The sequence below is a fragment of the Salmo salar genome, chromosome 13, assembly GCF_965601325.2.
Source record: "Salmo salar chromosome 13, fSalSal1, whole genome shotgun sequence".
NCBI lineage: Eukaryota > Metazoa > Chordata > Actinopteri > Salmoniformes > Salmonidae > Salmo > Salmo salar.
The window spans coordinates 1,801,603-1,819,757 of NC_138303.1; the positions used below are offsets into that span (position 1 = coordinate 1,801,603).

The window sequence follows — 18,155 nt, forward strand, 5'->3', positions numbered from 1 at the left end:
CCTTGACTTTGTTGTTCTTAAGCCATTTTGCCACAACTTTGGAAGTATGCTTGGGGTCATTGTCCATTTGGAAGACCCAAGCTTTAACTTCCTGACTGATGTCTTGAGATGTTGCTTCAATATATCCACATAATTTTCCTACCTCATAATGCCATCTATTTTGTGAAGTGCACCAGTTCCTCCTGCAGCAAAGCACCCCCACAACATGATGCTGCCACCCCCGTGCTTCACGGTTGGGATGGTGTTCTTCGCCTTGCAAGCGTCCCCCTTTTTCCTCCAAACATAACGATGGTCATTATGGCCAAACAGTTATATTTTTGTTTCATCAGACCAGAGGACATTTCTCCAAAAAGTACAGTGTTTGTCCCCATGTGCAGTTGCAAACCGTAGTCTGGCTTTTTAATGGTGATTTTGGAGCAGTGGCTTCTTCCTTGCTGAGCGGCCTTTCAGGTTATGTCAATATAGGTCTCATTTTACTGTGGATATAGATACTTTTGTACCCGTTTCCTCCAGCATCTTCACAAGGTCCTTTGCTGTTGTTCTGGGATTGATTTGCACTTCTTGCACCAAAGTACGTTCATCTCTAGGAGATCGAACGCGTCTCCTTCCTGAGCGGTATGACGGCTGCGTGGTCCCATGGTGTTTATACTTGTGTACTATTGTTTGTACAGATGAACGTGGTACCTTCAGGCTTTTGGAAATTGCTCCCAAGGATGAACCAGACTTGTGGAGGTCTACAATTTTTTTTCTGAGGTCTTGGCTGATTTTCCCATGATGTCAAGCAAAGAGGCACTGAATTTGAAGGTAGGTCTTGAAATAGATCCACAGGTACACCTCCAATTGACTCAAATTATGTCAATTAGTCTGTCAAGCTTCTAAAGCCATGACATCCATTTTCTGGAATTTTCCAAGCTGTTTAAAGGCACAGTCAACTTTGTGTATGTAAACTTATGACCCACTGGAATTGTGATACAGTGAATTATAAGTGAAATAATCTGTCTGTAAACAATTGTTGGAAAAATGACCTGTGTCATGCACAAAGGAGATGTCCTAACCAACTTGCCAAAACTATAGTTTGTTAACAAGACATTTGTGGAGTGGTTGAAAAACTAGTTTTAATGACTCCAACCTAAGTGTATGTAAACTTCCGACTTCCACTGTACATAAGGATGCTCCAACTGGTGACGCCTCCGCATACAATTTAAGAAAATCAAGGTAAACACAAAGTTTATTTCCATTCTGGTCCTTAACCAATAAAGAAACACTTTACAAAGCTGAACTCTCTTTTTGAATTACTGACATTTTACCAACAGTGATGTATTTATTCTAACCGCTGCATCCTGATAAAGGTGTAACATATAGTTAGAGATTCACGACAGGTCAACGGGGACAAGCAAGGACATGAGTACATAAGAAAAGGGAGGGAGAGGGGGATAAGTGGAGGGGGGCGAGAGCAGAGGGAGAGAGTGATTCCCAAACCTTCCTTAACAACGCCATCACCTACAGAGAGATGAACCTGGAGAAGAGTCCCGTAAGCAAGCTGGTCCTGGGGCTCTGTTCACAAACACACAGACCTCACAGAGACCCAGGACAGCAACACAATTAGACCCAAGCAAATCATGAGAAAACAAAAAGAAAATTACTTGACACATTAGAAGAATTATTTAAAAAAAAAAATAGAATGCTATTTGGCCCTAAACAGAGAGTACACAGTGGCAGAATACCTGACCACTGAGTCTGTACATAATCAAAGCTTTCCTTAAGTTTGGGTCAGACTCAGTGAGCATAGCCTTGCTATTGAGAGAGGCCGCCGTAGGCAGACCTGGCTCTCAAGAGAAGAAAGGCTATGTGCACACTGCCCACAAAATGTGGAAACTGAGCTGCACTTCCTAACCTGCCAAATGTATGACCATATTAGAGACACATATTTCCCTCAGATTACACAGACCCACAAAGAATTAGAAAACAAACCCGATTGTGATAAACTCCCATATCTACTGGGTGAAATACCACAGTGTGACATCACAGCAGCAAGATTTGTGACCTGTTGCCACAAGAAAAGGACAACCAGTGAAGAACAAACACCATTGTAAATACAACCCATATTTATGTTTATTTATTTTCCCTTTTGTACTTTTGTTACAACGCTGTATATATACATAATATGGGCGGCAGGTAGCCTAGTGGTTAGTGTTGGGCCAGTAACTGAAAGGTTGCTAGATCGAAGCCCTGAGCTGACAAGGTAAAAATCTGCCCCTGAACAAGGCAGTTAACCCACTGTTCCTAGGCTGTCATTGTAAATAAGAATTTGTTCTTAACTGACTTGCCTAGTTAAAGGTTAAATAAATAAAAAATATGACATTTGTAATGTCTTTTCTTTTGTAACTTCTGTGAGTGTAATGTTTACTGTTCATTTTACTTTTGTGTATTATCTACTTCACTTGCTTTGGCAATGTTAACATGTGTTTCCCATGCCAATAAAGCCCCTTGAATTGAGTGGAGGATCGAGGGGAGGGAGAGAGAGGACAAGTGGAGGGAGGGGAGGAGGGAGCAGAGGGTGGAGTACGGGAGAGGGCAACACATTTCACAAACTCACTTAGATTGTGGTCAAATTATACTGTAAAAAATGTGAGGCCACAAAATGTGTGTGAGTGTGCGATGATGATGGGCTGGTATTCCGTATCAGTGAGTCACATGAGGCTGCTGAGGGGAGAACGGCTCATAATAATAGCCGTAACGGCGTAAATGGTATGGCATCAAACACCTGGAAACCATGTGTTTGATACCATTCCACCTATTCTGCTCCAGTCTTACAATGAGCCTGTTCTCCCCAGTTAAGGTACCACCAACCAGTGCAGTGGGTGTACTATAGCAGGGTTGTATTTGGGGTGCTAGGGGCAGGAAGTGTGTCTTGGCCTCGGGGGTAAAATGGCTATGGGGAGGTGTCGAGGTTGATTTCTCATGTTCTCATGTTCAAATCCCCAAATACATGATGTACCTGCCGTCCCAAATGTATCCACAAGGGGGCGACATAAAACCTATAGGCACTGGTAATAGGTTGGCCACTTCCCCTGGCTTCGTCACAGCCCTGGTCATGGCTAGAAGTCAAATTAACATCAAAAGTAGACATTTTGGCTAACCCATACTATTTTCCCCAAACTAAACCTAATTATCCTAACCTGCTACGAAAAGTCTTCATCTGACAAAAGCTGTGTCCATCTAGTCCAAAAAGCCATCCGCTCCCCTCCCACTGGTCCGCAAGATGGCTGACATCGCTTGGAAGTCTGCTCCCTTCCTCAACATGAAGTCGTGAGTTGGGAAGTAAGAGAGGGAGGCACTATCAGGCGTTAGTTTTTTTTTTATTAAGTTATTTTATTTCTCCAAACAAGGCCATTTCATTCCGCGTCGTGTCTATCACAGAGTTGTTTATGCGCCGTCAGCCACCCTGCTAGCTAAATTAGCCAGATAGCTACAGCAGTTTAACGTTATCAAAATATGAATTAGCTATCACATTACCTAGCACTTGCAATGTGAACTAGTCTAGCAGAAGTATTTGAAGTGTTAGGATAAGAACTTCGCGGTAGTCATGTTCGTTACTTAGGTAATTCACAGGCTTTCTTCGTGTGAATCAGGATTAAACTTTGCATCGCCCAAATCATAACCTAACTATTAGATGGCTAGTTAGGAGTAGTTAACAAGTTAAACTTTTAGTTGCTTTGTTGGCAGTTTACCACAATACTGCTAGGGATGGACACACACGACCAAATGTAGAAGATTGGCTTGGTACACTAACGTTACAGCTCGCTAGCTACGTTAGTCAAGTTGCTAACCAACTGCTGAACTATTTGCTAGCTAGCTAGCTTGTTAGCTGTTGGAAAGTGACCATCCTGACCTGGCCAGCTGGCTTGTTAGGCTACCTTTTCAGGGTTAGGGGGGGTAACGACAGTCGTGTAGCCAGTCAGTTACACTGTCAGAGAGACTAGTTAGGTAGCCGCCTGGTTCTAGCTAGCTACCGTCTCCACATCCGCTATCACCACGGCGTTCCGGACGAACCCCGAGCCCTCCCCCGGTCAGACCCACCGGCTCAACAACACCGGGATGGGCGTACAGGGCTTCCAGGAGTATCTGGAGAAACGGTGTCCCGGGGCTGCCATTCCCGTGGACCTCCTCAAACTAGGCCGTACTGCGGGACGCCCGCACCATCACCCAGGCTCTCTGCCCCCTCCACCACCGGCCCGGATACTCATCGATGCTGACTCCGGCCTGCAGCGGCTGTACGGCGGCTACCAGACGGACTGGGTGTGCGGCGGGGAGTGGAACGCCATGCTGGGATACCTGGCCGCTCTGTCCCAGGCATGTATGTACCAGGGTGGGCTGGAGCTGGTCGTGGTGTTCAACGGGACCCTGGGGAAGGAGCGGTGGCCGGAGTGGGCACGCCAGGCCCAGGGGCAACGCCAGACGGCCCAGCTCATCATTAACCACGTCGGCAGTAAGGCTACCCCTCCTCCCCGCGCCTGGTTCCTTCCTCCAGCCTGTCTCAGCCACTGTGTCCGCCTCGCCATGTTCCGCTTCAGAGTGCGGGTGAGTAAAGAGCAGTAGCAGGCTAGCTCAGAATGATGATATAGCAGATAAACACTAAGCCACTCTGGTTTCTGGACTGATAATGAGGAGGACAGTGCTTGAATAGGGCTAAACCCCCCATCCCTGTCAAGTTGATGAGCGCTGACTCAGAGGTGATGGGGGGGGGGGGGGGGGGTGGCTAGTGTCTGCATCTCTATGGTTTTATTCATTATCTATGGCTTTATTCAGTATCTATCAGTTGTAGTGATTTAAGAGGGAACAGTCAAGAGGCAGTGCTTGAACCAGTGACTGATAGTTACAGGCAGGTGACATTTTTACAAGGAGCACATGTGCTACAAAGTAAAAAAATGTAGCTGCACACAATGTAGGACCACAATGAAAAATATTTGAGGTATTGATGTCATTTTGACATTTTGTAAAAAAAAAAAATGTCACCTAGAGAGGCCTGCCTCTCTAACTACCACAGTCCCTGGTTCAAGCAGTCTCTTGACTGGTCCCTCTTCAACAGGCCGTCATTGTAAATAAGATTTTGTTCTTAACTGACTTGTCTAGTTAAAGGTTAAATAAAAACACGTATTCAAAGAATTGCCAGTAATAACAAAATACAGGTTTTAAGAATACAAACAATATATTTTTATGATTGAGACCCAACATTGCGCCTATGTGAATCCAAGCTTCTCCGTTGTCCTTTCTGTGCCACCACGTTTGCATACTGCTGAAGCTGTGGGACAGCGAAGAAATTATTACAATTATTACCTGGGTGAATCTTTTTTATTTCTAGGGGCGCTGGTGCTCCCAAATTCCAGGTAGCAAAATATTTAAGAGCGTATGCCCCCAAAATGGTAAAACTGTAGAGCCCTGACAGGGTGAGTGCAGTGATGCAGAGGCTAATGCTAAACTCAATGTGATATTGGTTGAATGTTGACAGTGGACTGACTGAACTCTGGATGAACTACTACTGGACTGGCTGACCTCGGGATGAACTACTACTGGACTGACTGACTGACCTCTGGATGAACTACTACTGGACTGACTGACCTCTGGATGAACTACTACTGGACTGACTGACCTCTGGATGAACTTCTACTGGACTGACTGACCTCTGGATGAACTACTACTGGACTGACTGACCTCTGGATGAACTACTACTGGACTGACTGACCTCTGGATGAACTACTACTGGACTGACTGACCGACCTCTGGATGAACTACCACTGGACTGACTGACTGACCTCTGGATGAACTACTACTGGACTGACTGACTGACCTCTGGATGAACTACTACTGGACTGACTGACTGACCTCTGGATGAACTACTACTGGACTGACTGACTGAGCTCTGGATGAACTACTACTGGACTGACTGACTGACCTCTGGATGAACTACTACTGGACTGACTGACCGACCTCTGGATGAACTACTACTGGACTGACTGACTGACCTCTGGATGAACTACTACTGGACTGACTGACTGACCTCTGGATGAACTACTACTGGACTGACTGACTGACCTCTGGATGAACTAATACTGGACTGACTGACTGACCTCTGGATGAACTACTACTGGACTGACTGACTGACCTCTGGATGAACTACTACTGGACTGACTGACCTCTGGATGAACTACTACTGGACTGACTGACCTCTGGATGAACTACTACTGGACTGACTGACTGACCTCTGGATGAACTACTACTGGACTGGCTGACTGACCTCTGGATGAACTACTACTGGACTGGCTGACTGACCTCTGGATGAACTACTACTGGACTGGCTGACTGACCTCTGGATGAACTACTACTGGACTGGCTGACTGACCTCTGGATGAACTACTACTGGACTGGCTGACTGACCTCTGGATGAACTACTACTGGACTGGCTGACTGACCTCTGGATGAACTACTACTGGACTGGCTGACTGACCTCTGGATGAACTACTACTGGACTGGCTGACTGACCTCTGGATGAACTACTACTGGACTGGCTGACTGACCTCTGGATGAACTACTACTGGACTGGCTGACTGACCTCTGGATGAACTACTACTGGACTGGCTGACCGACCTCTGGATGAACTACTACTGGACTGACTGACCTCTGGATGAACTACTACTGGACTGACTGACCGACCTCTGGATGAACTAGTACTGGACTGACTGACCGACCTCTGGATGAACTACTACTGGACTGACTGACCGACCTCTGGATGAACTACTAATGGACTGACTGACCGACCTCTGGATGAACTAGTACTGGACTGACTGACCGACCTCTGGATGAACTAGTACTGGACTGACTGACCGACCTCTGGATGAACTTCTACTGGACTGACTGACCGACCTCTGGATGAACTACTACTGGACTGACTGACTGACCTCTGGATGAACTACTACTGGACTGACTGACCGACCTCTGGATGAACTACTACTGGACTGGCTGACCTCTGGATGAACTACTACTGGACTGACTGACTGACCTCTGGATGAACTACTACTGGACTGACTGACTGACCTCTGGATGAACTACTACTGGACTGACTGACTGACCTCTGGATGAACTACTACTGGACTGACTGACCGACCTCTGGATGAACTAGTACTGGACTGACTGACCGACCTCTGGATGAACTACTACTGGACTGACTGACCGACCTCTGGATGAACTACTAATGGACTGACTGACCGACCTCTGGATGAACTAGTACTGGACTGACTGACCGACCTCTGGATGAACTAGTACTGGACTGACTGACCGACCTCTGGATGAACTAGTACTGGACTGACTGACCGACCTCTGGATGAACTTCTACTGGACTGACTGACCGACCTCTGGATGAACTACTACTGGACTGACTGACCTCTGGATGAACTTCTACTGGACTGACTGACCTCTGGATGAACTACTACTGGACTGGCTGACTGACCTCTGGATGAACTACTACTGGACTGGCTGACTGACCTCTGGATGAACTACTACTGGACTGGCTGACTGACCTCTGGATGAACTACTACTGGACTGACTGACCTCTGGATGAACTACTACTGGACTGACTGACTGACCTCTGGATGAACTAGTACTGGACTGACTGACCGACCTCTGGATGAACTAGTACTGGATTGACTGACCGACCTCTGGATGAACTTCTACTGGACTGACTGACCGACCTCTGGATGAACTACTACTGGACTGACTGACTGACCTCTGGATGAACTACTACTGGACTGATTGACTGACCTCTGGATGAACTACTACTGGACTGACTGACCTCTGGATGAACTACTACTGGACTGGCTGACCTCTGGATGAACTACTACTGGACTGGCTGACCTCTGGATGAACTACTACTGGACTGGCTGACTGACCTCTGGATGAACTACTACTGGACTGGCTGACTGACCTCTGGATGAACTACTACTGGACTGGCTGACTGACCTCTGGATGAACTACTACTGGACTGGCTGACTGACCTCTGGATGAACTACTACTGGACTGGCTGACTGACCTCTGGATGAACTACTACTGGACTGGCTGACTGACCTCTGGATGAACTACTACTGGACTGGCTGACTGACCTCTGGATGAACTACTACTGGACTGGCTGACTGACCTCTGGATGAACTACTACTGGACTGACTGACCTCTGGATGAACTACTACTGGACTGACTGACCGACCTCTGGATGAACTACTACTGGACTGACTGACCGACCTCTGGATGAACTAGTACTGGACTGACTGACCGACCTCTGGATGAACTACTACTGGACTGACTGACCGACCTCTGGATGAACTACTAATGGACTGACTGACCGACCTCTGGATGAACTAGTACTGGACTGACTGACCGACCTCTGGATGAACTAGTACTGGACTGACTGACCGACCTCTGGATGAACTACTACTGGACTGACTGACCGACCTCTGGATGAACTACTACTGGACTGACTGACTGACCTCTGGATGAACTACTACTGGACTGACTGACCGACCTCTGGATGAACTACTACTGGACTGGCTGACCTCTGGATGAACTACTACTGGACTGACTGACTGACCTCTGGATGAACTACTACTGGACTGACTGACTGACCTCTGGATGAACTACTACTGGACTGACTGACTGACCTCTGGATGAACTACTACTGGACTGACTGACCGACCTCTGGATGAACTAGTACTGGACTGACTGACCGACCTCTGGATGAACTACTACTGGACTGACTGACCGACCTCTGGATGAACTACTAATGGACTGACTGACCGACCTCTGGATGAACTAGTACTGGACTGACTGACCGACCTCTGGATGAACTAGTACTGGACTGACTGACCGACCTCTGGATGAACTAGTACTGGACTGACTGACCGACCTCTGGATGAACTTCTACTGGACTGACTGACCGACCTCTGGATGAACTACTACTGGACTGACTGACCTCTGGATGAACTTCTACTGGACTGACTGACCTCTGGATGAACTACTACTGGACTGGCTGACTGACCTCTGGATGAACTACTACTGGACTGGCTGACTGACCTCTGGATGAACTACTACTGGACTGGCTGACTGACCTCTGGATGAACTACTACTGGACTGACTGACCTCTGGATGAACTACTACTGGACTGACTGACTGACCTCTGGATGAACTAGTACTGGACTGACTGACCGACCTCTGGATGAACTACTACTGGACTGGCTGACTGACCTCTGGATGAACTACTACTGGACTGACTGACCTCTGGATGAACTACTACTGGACTGACTGACTGACCTCTGGATGAACTAGTACTGGACTGACTGACCGACCTCTGGATGAACTAGTACTGGACTGACTGACCGACCTCTGGATGAACTTCTACTGGACTGACTGACCGACCTCTGGATGAACTACTACTGGACTGACTGACTGACCTCTGGATGAACTACTACTGGACTGATTGACTGACCTCTGGATGAACTACTACTGGACTGACTGACCTCTGGATGAACTACTACTGGACTGGCTGACCTCTGGATGAACTACTACTGGACTGGCTGACCTCTGGATGAACTACTACTGGACTGGCTGGCTGACCTCTGGATGAACTACTACTGGAATGGCTGACTGACCTCTGGATGAACTACTACTGGACTGGCTGACTGACCTCTGGATGAACTACTACTGGACTGACTGACTGACCTCTGGATGAACTACTACTGGACTGACTGACCGACCTCTGGATGAACTACTACTGGACTGACTGACCGACCTCTGGATGAACTACTACTGGACTGACTGACCGACCTCTGGATGAACTAGTACTGGACTGACTGACCGACCTCTGGATGAACTACTACTGGACTGACTGACTGACCTCTGGATGAACTACTACTGGACTGACTGACTGACCTCTGGATGAACTACTACTGGACTGACTGACTGACCTCTGGATGAACTACTACTGGACTGACTGACTGACCTCTGGATGAACTACTACTGGACTGACTGACCGACCTCTGGATGAACTAGTACTGGACTGACTGACCGACCTCTGGATGAACTTCTACTGGACTGACTGACCGACCTCTGGATGAACTACTACTGGACTGACTGACTGACCTCTGGATGAACTACTACTGGACTGACTGACTGACCTCTGGATGAACTACTACTGGACTGACTGACTGACCTCTGGATGAACTACTACTGGACTGACTGACTGACCTCTGGATGAACTACTACTGGACTGACTGACTGACCTCTGGATGAGTAGTGCACTATATATGGAATCTGCCCTGTCAAAAGTAGTGCACTATATATGGAATCTGCCCTGGTCAAAACTAGTGCACTCTATATGGAATCTGCCCTGCTCAAAAGTAGTGCACTATATATGGAATCTGCCCTGCTCAAAAGTAGTGCACTAGCCTATACAGGGAATAAGGTGCCATTTGGATGCAGCCAGGGGTTACAGATTGGAATGAAATGTACACAGCTGTGCACGGTATACTGGTAGCGTTGCACGGTATACTGGTAGCGTTGCACGGTATACTGGTAGCGTTGCACGGTATACTGGTAGCGTTGCACTGGTAGCGTTGCACGGTATACTGGTAGCGTTGCACGGTATACTGGTAGCGTTGGGTTGCGTTGCACAGTATACTGGTTGCGTTGCACGGTATACTGGTTGCGTTGCACGGTATACTGGTAGCGTTGCACGGTATACTGGTAGCGTTGCACGGTATACTGGTAGCGTTGCACGGTATACTGGTAGCGTTGCACGGTATACTGGTAGCGTTGCACGGTATACTGAAACTTCAGTCCTTTTTAGATACCAAAAACCCCTGTTCGGAACTAGAATTTGTTACGTTCGGTACTTCTGTCAAATGTCTCGCGTGATTTTAGAGGATTAAAACTGTATCAGCGTAGCTCCTTTTATAGCGCGAAGAGAAAGTACCTGCTCTGCTTAGGCCTACTCATTCATTGCTATAGCTGTCTGGGCTGCATTGTTAGCTCATGAAAAGGGACCATGGCTCTCCTCATGGGTGCTGTGTAAAACCATGGCTCTCTCCTAGAAGCTAGGGTGCTGTGTAAAACCATGGCTCTCTCCTAGAAGCTTGGGTGCTGTGTAAAACCATGGCTCTCTCCCAGAAGCTTGGGTGCTGTGTAAAACCATGGTGTGCTCTCCTAGAAGCTTGGGTGCTGTGTAAAACCATGGCTCTCTCCTAGAAGCTTGGGTGCTGTGTAAAGCCATGGCTCTCTCCTAGAAGCTAGGGTGCTGTGTAAAACCATGGCTCTCTCCCAGAAGCTTGGGTGCTGTGTAAAACCATGGTGGGCTCTCATAGAAGCTAGGGTGCTGTGTAAAACCATGGCTCTCTCCTAGAAGCTTGGGTGCTGTGTAAAACCATGGTGTGCTCTCCTAGAAGCTTGGGTGCTGTGTAAAACCATGGTGTGCTCTCCTAGAAGCTTGGGTGCTGTGTAAAACCATGGCTCTCTCCTAGAAGCTTGGGTGCTGTGTAAAACCATGGTGTGCTCTCCTAGAAGCTTGGGTGCTGTGTAAAACCATGGTGTGCTCTCCTAGAAGCTTGGGTGCTGTGTAAAACCATGGCTCTCTCCTAGAAGCTTGGGTGCTGTGTAAAACCATGGTGTGCTCTCCTAGAAGCTTGGGTGCTGTGTAAAACCATGGCTCTCTCCTAGAAGCTTGGGTGCTGTGTAAAACCTGTGAATTCAGACACGAGGTGTGATGGGTCCGCACTCAAAAAGATGTCGCATAACACGTGCTTCCTTTTATTTGAGTATTTTCACTGCATCAGTGATAGCGTACACAGACGTTTTGGCTTTGCAGCCTTCAGTGTGTAGGTTCAAATCTCTTTTTATTCAAAATGGCACACAGGTGAGCAACCGATGAGCAGCAGGTGCTTCTAATCAGGGTTGCCACTCATCAGCCAATCAGGGATGTGGCTTCTCTGATCTACCTGTATACAAGTTAGTCACAAAGAAATACAGAATTATAGGGTATGGGAGCGGGCACGAAGTGAAATTGAGGGCATCAGGTGTGAACCATTCATGAGTCATTTGCCTTAGGTGTCTGCTCACTTGGATACATATTAAATACATTATATCACTCATGCTGCACAGAAGTTAACACTCTTGAGTAATGCAACACGGCATGTAGAAACTGTTAATTACTGTTCGCAAAACAATGTCCATTCAGGCTAGAACACTTTACAATGCAAGATGATACCGGTAGCTTCCAGCTTTAATTGTAGGATACATTTCCTTGCTAGCTTGCAGCTGAATTTACTACCCTAGTACTTTGTTTCAAATATGCAAACCATAACACACAATATGCTGATTGTGACAAAAAAAAACGTTATTTCACTTGGTCTCCCTCGCCACCAAGAACTCATTCACTTGTTCATCTTCCTCGTCTGGTTTCCACTAGATTCCGTATCCAGTCAGATTCAACAACCACATTCTGCCTTGTGAATGACATCATTACTTATAAAATACTGCCTCTTCTATGCAAATGTTGTTGATCAGTACAATCAAATGTTCTACTAGCAGTTGCCAATAAAATCAGTCATGTGGAAGGGATTGTTTGTCTGTAGCCTGTATATCAGCCAAAACAAGCTGAATACCTCAATGCGTTCACATTCCTATTGAATACGTATTCACCTGCACTGTGAATAGAGCTAGGCTACACCTTCATTTAGCCAGTTGATCAATAGAGATTTACCATTCAAATTATTTCCTTTGTAGTTAGATTTGGAAAAACAAAGTCAAATTGATTTGTATAATTTTATTCGTTAATGACTGTCTTGAAAATATTCATAATGTTCAAATGTAATGATATTGAACTCAAAAGATGCCCAACGATTGAACAGAGCAGTAGCTGAGTTTGTCTGGATCAAGTGCCAGTCAGAGTTCTGGTGTGGTGACAACACTAATAGGTATTGGAGAGTAGCCCAGTAAATCAGCGTATTTAGGCCTGGTCGTGTTCATACATAATACTGTTCTTGCTGGAGTGGTCTGCCAGTCTTCTACCCTCACTTCAACACAGGGACAAGAGGCTGGTCATTGGTCTGCCAGTCTTCTACCCTCACTTCAACACAGGGACAAGAGGCTGGTCTTTGGTCTGCCAGTCTTCTACCCTCACTTCAACACAGGGACAAGAGGCTGGTCTTTGGTCTGCCAGTCTTCAACCTTCAACACAGGGACAAGATGCTGGTGTGCCAGTCTGCCAGTCTTCTACCTTCAACACAGGGACAAGAGGCTGGTGTGCCAGCCTTCTACCTTCAACACAGGGACAAGAGGCTGGTGTGCCAGTCTTCTACCTTCAACACAGGGACAAGAGGCTGGTCTTAGGTCACCCCTGGAACTAATCTTTTATATTTTAACAGCCCTATTTGACCAGAGATACATTTATTTTTACCTTTATTTATCTGGGCAAGTCAGTTAAGAACAAATTCTTATTTTCAATGACAGCCTAGGAACAGTGGGTTAACTGCCTTGTTCAGGGGCAGAACGACAGATTTTTACCTTGCCAGCTCGGGGATTTGATCTTACAACCTTTCGGTTACTAGTCCAATTCTCTAACCACTAGGCTACCTGCCGCCCCAATACATGCATGAATAAGCATGATACCCTTAGCAACAGGTGGAATAGGGGCTAACTACCTGGTTGTTAAGCATCTCAATATGGTCAGATGTTTGGCTGGGACCTGTTATGTTAATGAGTGCTGGGTGGGACCTGTTGTGATAATGAGTGCTGGGTGGGACCTGTTGTGATAATGAGTGCTGGGTGGGACCTGTTGTGTTAATGAGTGCTGTGTGTGATAACGGCTGGGGGGCAGACTACTGGTGTACTTACTGTATCTTTTATACCATGGCACTTTGGTCAACGTTTCAGCCTGGTGGCCTTTCTACAGGGTTAGAGATGAGGGTTTAAGATGTGTAATATTGTATACGGATGTACGATATATCAGTGAACATATCGGAATCGGCCTATATTAGCTAAGAATGCCAACATCGGTATCGGCAGATGTCTAGTTTAACGCCCCGAGGTGCAAAACCGATGTCAACGCTGACGTGCATACCTATATAACATAAGTACATGATGTAATGACGCCACATAACATTTTTCTCTATACGTGCAACACAGCATTCCTAAACTAACCCACAATGTCTGCTGTGTGGATCGAGCAGTCATTTGAAAGAGGAACAAAATTTCAGCGAGACAACTCCAAGGCGAAATCCATTAAAGCCAAGATAATGGAATTCATTGTCCTTGACAATCAACCGTTCTCTGTCGAAGGTGATGTTGGCTTTCGCCGACTGGTCGAGCATCGGTACACACTACCAAGTGCACTATGTTTCAGATGTTGGCCTACTGGAGTTACACAGTAATGACGTCACTGCTATTAGCTTCACGACATACACACTATGGAACGCCATTAGGGTCTTTTGCGTGTCAAAAAAGATAGTAGCACTGTGAAAACTGTACAAAAAAGTAAGCTTCAGCTTGGTACCTTGCTAGCAGCAATACAACCAGTCTGAAAACAATGACCTGTAGAACCTGCAGTCATTTTCACTATTCTTAGCAATGATTTAGGAATCCTTGTAAGTATTGTTGTTCGCCTATTGAAATTGAACTTCAGTTTATGAAAATAAATAGCTAGCCAGCTACTTAACCCTGTTGCCCAAAGCTAACGTTATACGCAGCCAGCTAGCTTCATCTGGCTAGTGAGGCTCGATCTGACTGGGTTATGTTTTGTGAAGCTAGCCACAATAAGGATTAGGTACAATAGTGGAATTTGCGGTTTGCCTTCAAAATAAGTGTCATTGACAGTAATGTAAATTAATACAAATAGTAGAATTATGCCATACTTTTATTTTGAAGGCTAACTGCAAAGTCAACTATTGTGGCTAATCCTTATTGTGGCTAGCTTCACATTGATGGGTCTGACCACCATTAATCAAATAAGAACTGTCTTATAAATTAGTGTTATTTTAGATGATGACACCATATAGTTAGCTATAGCTACTACCTATCTACAGTGAGGGAAAAAAGTATTTGATCCCCTGCTGATTTTGGACGTTTGCCCACTGACAAAGAAATGATCAGTCTATAATTTTAATGGTAAGTTTATTTGAACAGTGAGAGACAGAATAACAACAAAAAAATCCAGAGAAACGCATGTCAAAAATGTTAAATTGATTGGCATTTTAATGAGGGAAATAAGTATTTGACCCCTCTGCAAAACATGACTTAGTACTTGGTGGCAAAACCCTTGTTGGCAATCACAGAGGTCAGACGTTTCTTGTAGTTGGCCACCAGGTTTGCACACATCTCAGGAGGGATTTTGTCCCACTCCTCTTTGCAGATCTTCTCCAAGTCATTAAGGTTTCGAGGCTGACGTTTGGGAACTCGAACCTTAAGCTCCCTCCACAGATTTTCTATGGGATTAAGGTCTGGAGACTGGCTAGGCCACTTCAGGACCTTAATGTGCTTCTTCTTGAGCCACTCCTTTGTTGCCTTGGCTGTGTGTTTTGGGTCATTGTCATGCTGGAATACCCATTTTCAATGCCCTGGTTGAGGGAAGGAGGTTCTCTCCCAAGATTTGACGGTACATGGCCCCGTCCATCGTCCCTTTGATGCGGTGAAGTTGTCCTGTCCTGGATGGTGTTCTTGGGGTAATAGGCAGCATTCCTCTTCCTCCAAACACGGCGAGTTGAGTTGATGCCAAAGAGCTCCATTTTGGTCTCATCTGACCACAACACTTTCACCCAGTTGTCCTCTGAATCATTCAGATGTTCATTGGCAAACTTCAGACGGGCATGTATATGTGCTTTCTTGAGCAGGGGGACCTTGCGGGCGCTGCAGGATTTCAGTCCTTGACGGCGTAGTGTGTTACCAATTGTTTTCTTGGTAACTATGGTCCTAGCTGCCTTGAGATCATTGACAAGATCCTCCTGTGTAGTTCTGGGCTGATTCCTCACCGTTCTCATGATCATTGCAACTCCACGAGGTGAGATTTTGCATGGAGCCCTAGGCAGAGGGATATTGACAGTTCTTTTGTGTTTCTTCCATTTGCGAATAACCGCACCAACTGTTGTCACCTTCTCACCAAGCTGCTTGGCGATGGTCTTGTAGCCCATTCCAGCCTTGTGTAGGTCTACAGTCTTGTCCCTGACATCCTTGGAGAGCTCTTTGGTCTTGGCCATGGTGGAGAGTTTGGAATCTGATTGATTGGTTGCTTCTGTGGACAGGTGTCTTTTATACAGGTAACAAGCTGCGGTTAGGAGCACTCCCTTTAAGAGTGTGCTCCTAATCTCAGCTCGTTAACTGTATAAAAGACAACTGGGAGCCAGAAATCTTTCTGATTGAGAGGGGGTCAAGTACTTATTTCCCTCACTAAAATGCAAATCAATTTATAACATTTTTGACATGCGTTTTTCTGGATTTTTGTTATTCTGTCTCTCACTGTTCAAATAAACCTAGCATTAAAATTATAGACCTATCATTTCTTTGTCAGTGGGCAAACATCCAAAATCATCAGGGGATCAAATACTTTTTCCCCTCACTGTATATAGCTACTCAAACAGATGTCGTGTTATTTGACGTGTCTGTTTTGACATGCAAAGACCCAAACGGCGTTCCATAGAAACCCTGGTTGAGAATGAAACGACTGAACAAATGAACAATGAAACAGCACAGCAAGTAAGTGAAAGAAATGGGTTTTGATTTTGTTTTACTGGTAATGGGGACATACATAAATGCCAACAAAATAACTTTTTGGGGTGTGTGTGTGTGTGTGTAAAACCTTTATTTAACTAGGCAAGTCGGTTAAGAACAAATTCTTATTTACAATGACGGCCCGGGTGATGCTGGGCCAATTGTGCCCCGCACTATGGGACTCCCAATCATGGCCGGATGTGATACAGCCTGGATTCGAACCAGGGACTGTAGTGACGGCTCTTGCAGTGCCTTAGACCGCTGCGTCTGTGTGTGTGTGTGTGTTAACTATTTAAATGTACTAGAATGCTTAAAAGGTCGCTAAAATTGTAAATATCGGTTATTGGCATCGTTTTTTTTTTGACAAGGAAAATATTGGATATCGCTATCGTTCTTTTGTTGTTGACAATATTGGATATAGGTAATCGGTATCGGCCAAAAATGTCATATCGGTGCATCACTAATATTGTATTATCCAGGTTGTCCAGACGTTGGAGGACCACCACCAGGAGGTGCTGTCCCTCTACAGGGACTTTGGTTTCTGCGGCCTGATCGCCCAGGACTCAGAGTTTGCCCTCTGCAACGTGCCCGCCTACTTCTCCTCGCATGCCCTCAAACTGTCCTGGAACGGCAAGAACCTGACCACCCACCAGTACCTGCTCTCTGAAGCTGCCAGACAGCTGGGTCTGAAGACACAACACCTGCCCTGCTTCGCTGCTCTGCTGGGTAGGTACAGTACCTTCAGAAAGTATTCATACCCCTTGACTTATTCCACATTTTGTGTTAAAGCCAGAATTCCAAATGGATTAAGTATTTTTTTTTTCTCTCACCGATCTAAACACAATACCCCACAATAACAAAGTGAAAACATGTTTTTAGAAATGTTAGCAAATTTTTGGAAAATTAAATACATAAATATTGTATTTACATAAATATCCACACCCCTGAGTCAACACTTTGTAGAAGCACCTTTGGCAATAAAAGATCCCAGAAATGTTCCATTACGCACAAAAAGCTTATTTCTCTAAAATGTTCTTAACACATCCATCCGGCTGACTGGTGTGGCATATCAAGAAGCTGATTAAACAGCATGATCATTACACAGGTGCACCTTGTGCTGGGGACAATAAAAGGCCACTCTAAAATGTGTAGTTTTGTCACACAACACAATGCTACAGATGTCTCAAATTTTAAGGAGCATGCAATTGACATGCAGAAATGTCCACCAGAGCTGTTGCCAGAGATTTGAATGTTCATTTCTCTACCAAAAGGGGATACCTAGAAAATGGAATGTGCCCCCTTGAAAGCACCTCGGCTACAGAAGGTTTGTTTGTCTGGTTGTTAGGCTACCCTACGCTACT

At 45.8% G+C, this 18,155-nt stretch overlaps 1 protein-coding gene across 2 annotated transcripts in view; it reads left to right on the forward strand.

Annotated features, from left to right (window-relative positions):
* Positions 1–3,036: 3,036 nt before the first annotated feature.
* The window catches only part of LOC106566332 (constitutive coactivator of PPAR-gamma-like protein 2), a 174,111-nt gene continuing 158,992 nt past the window's right edge, over positions 3,037–18,155 (forward strand). For both annotated transcript variants that reach the window (XM_045692805.2, XM_045692806.2), the window contains exons 1-2: positions 3,037–4,581; positions 17,274–17,520. In XM_045692805.2, the coding sequence (XP_045548761.2) occupies positions 4,099–4,581; positions 17,274–17,520 (730 nt within the window). In that variant the 5' untranslated portion in view covers positions 3,037–4,098. The remainder of the gene's footprint in view (positions 4,582–17,273; positions 17,521–18,155) is intronic.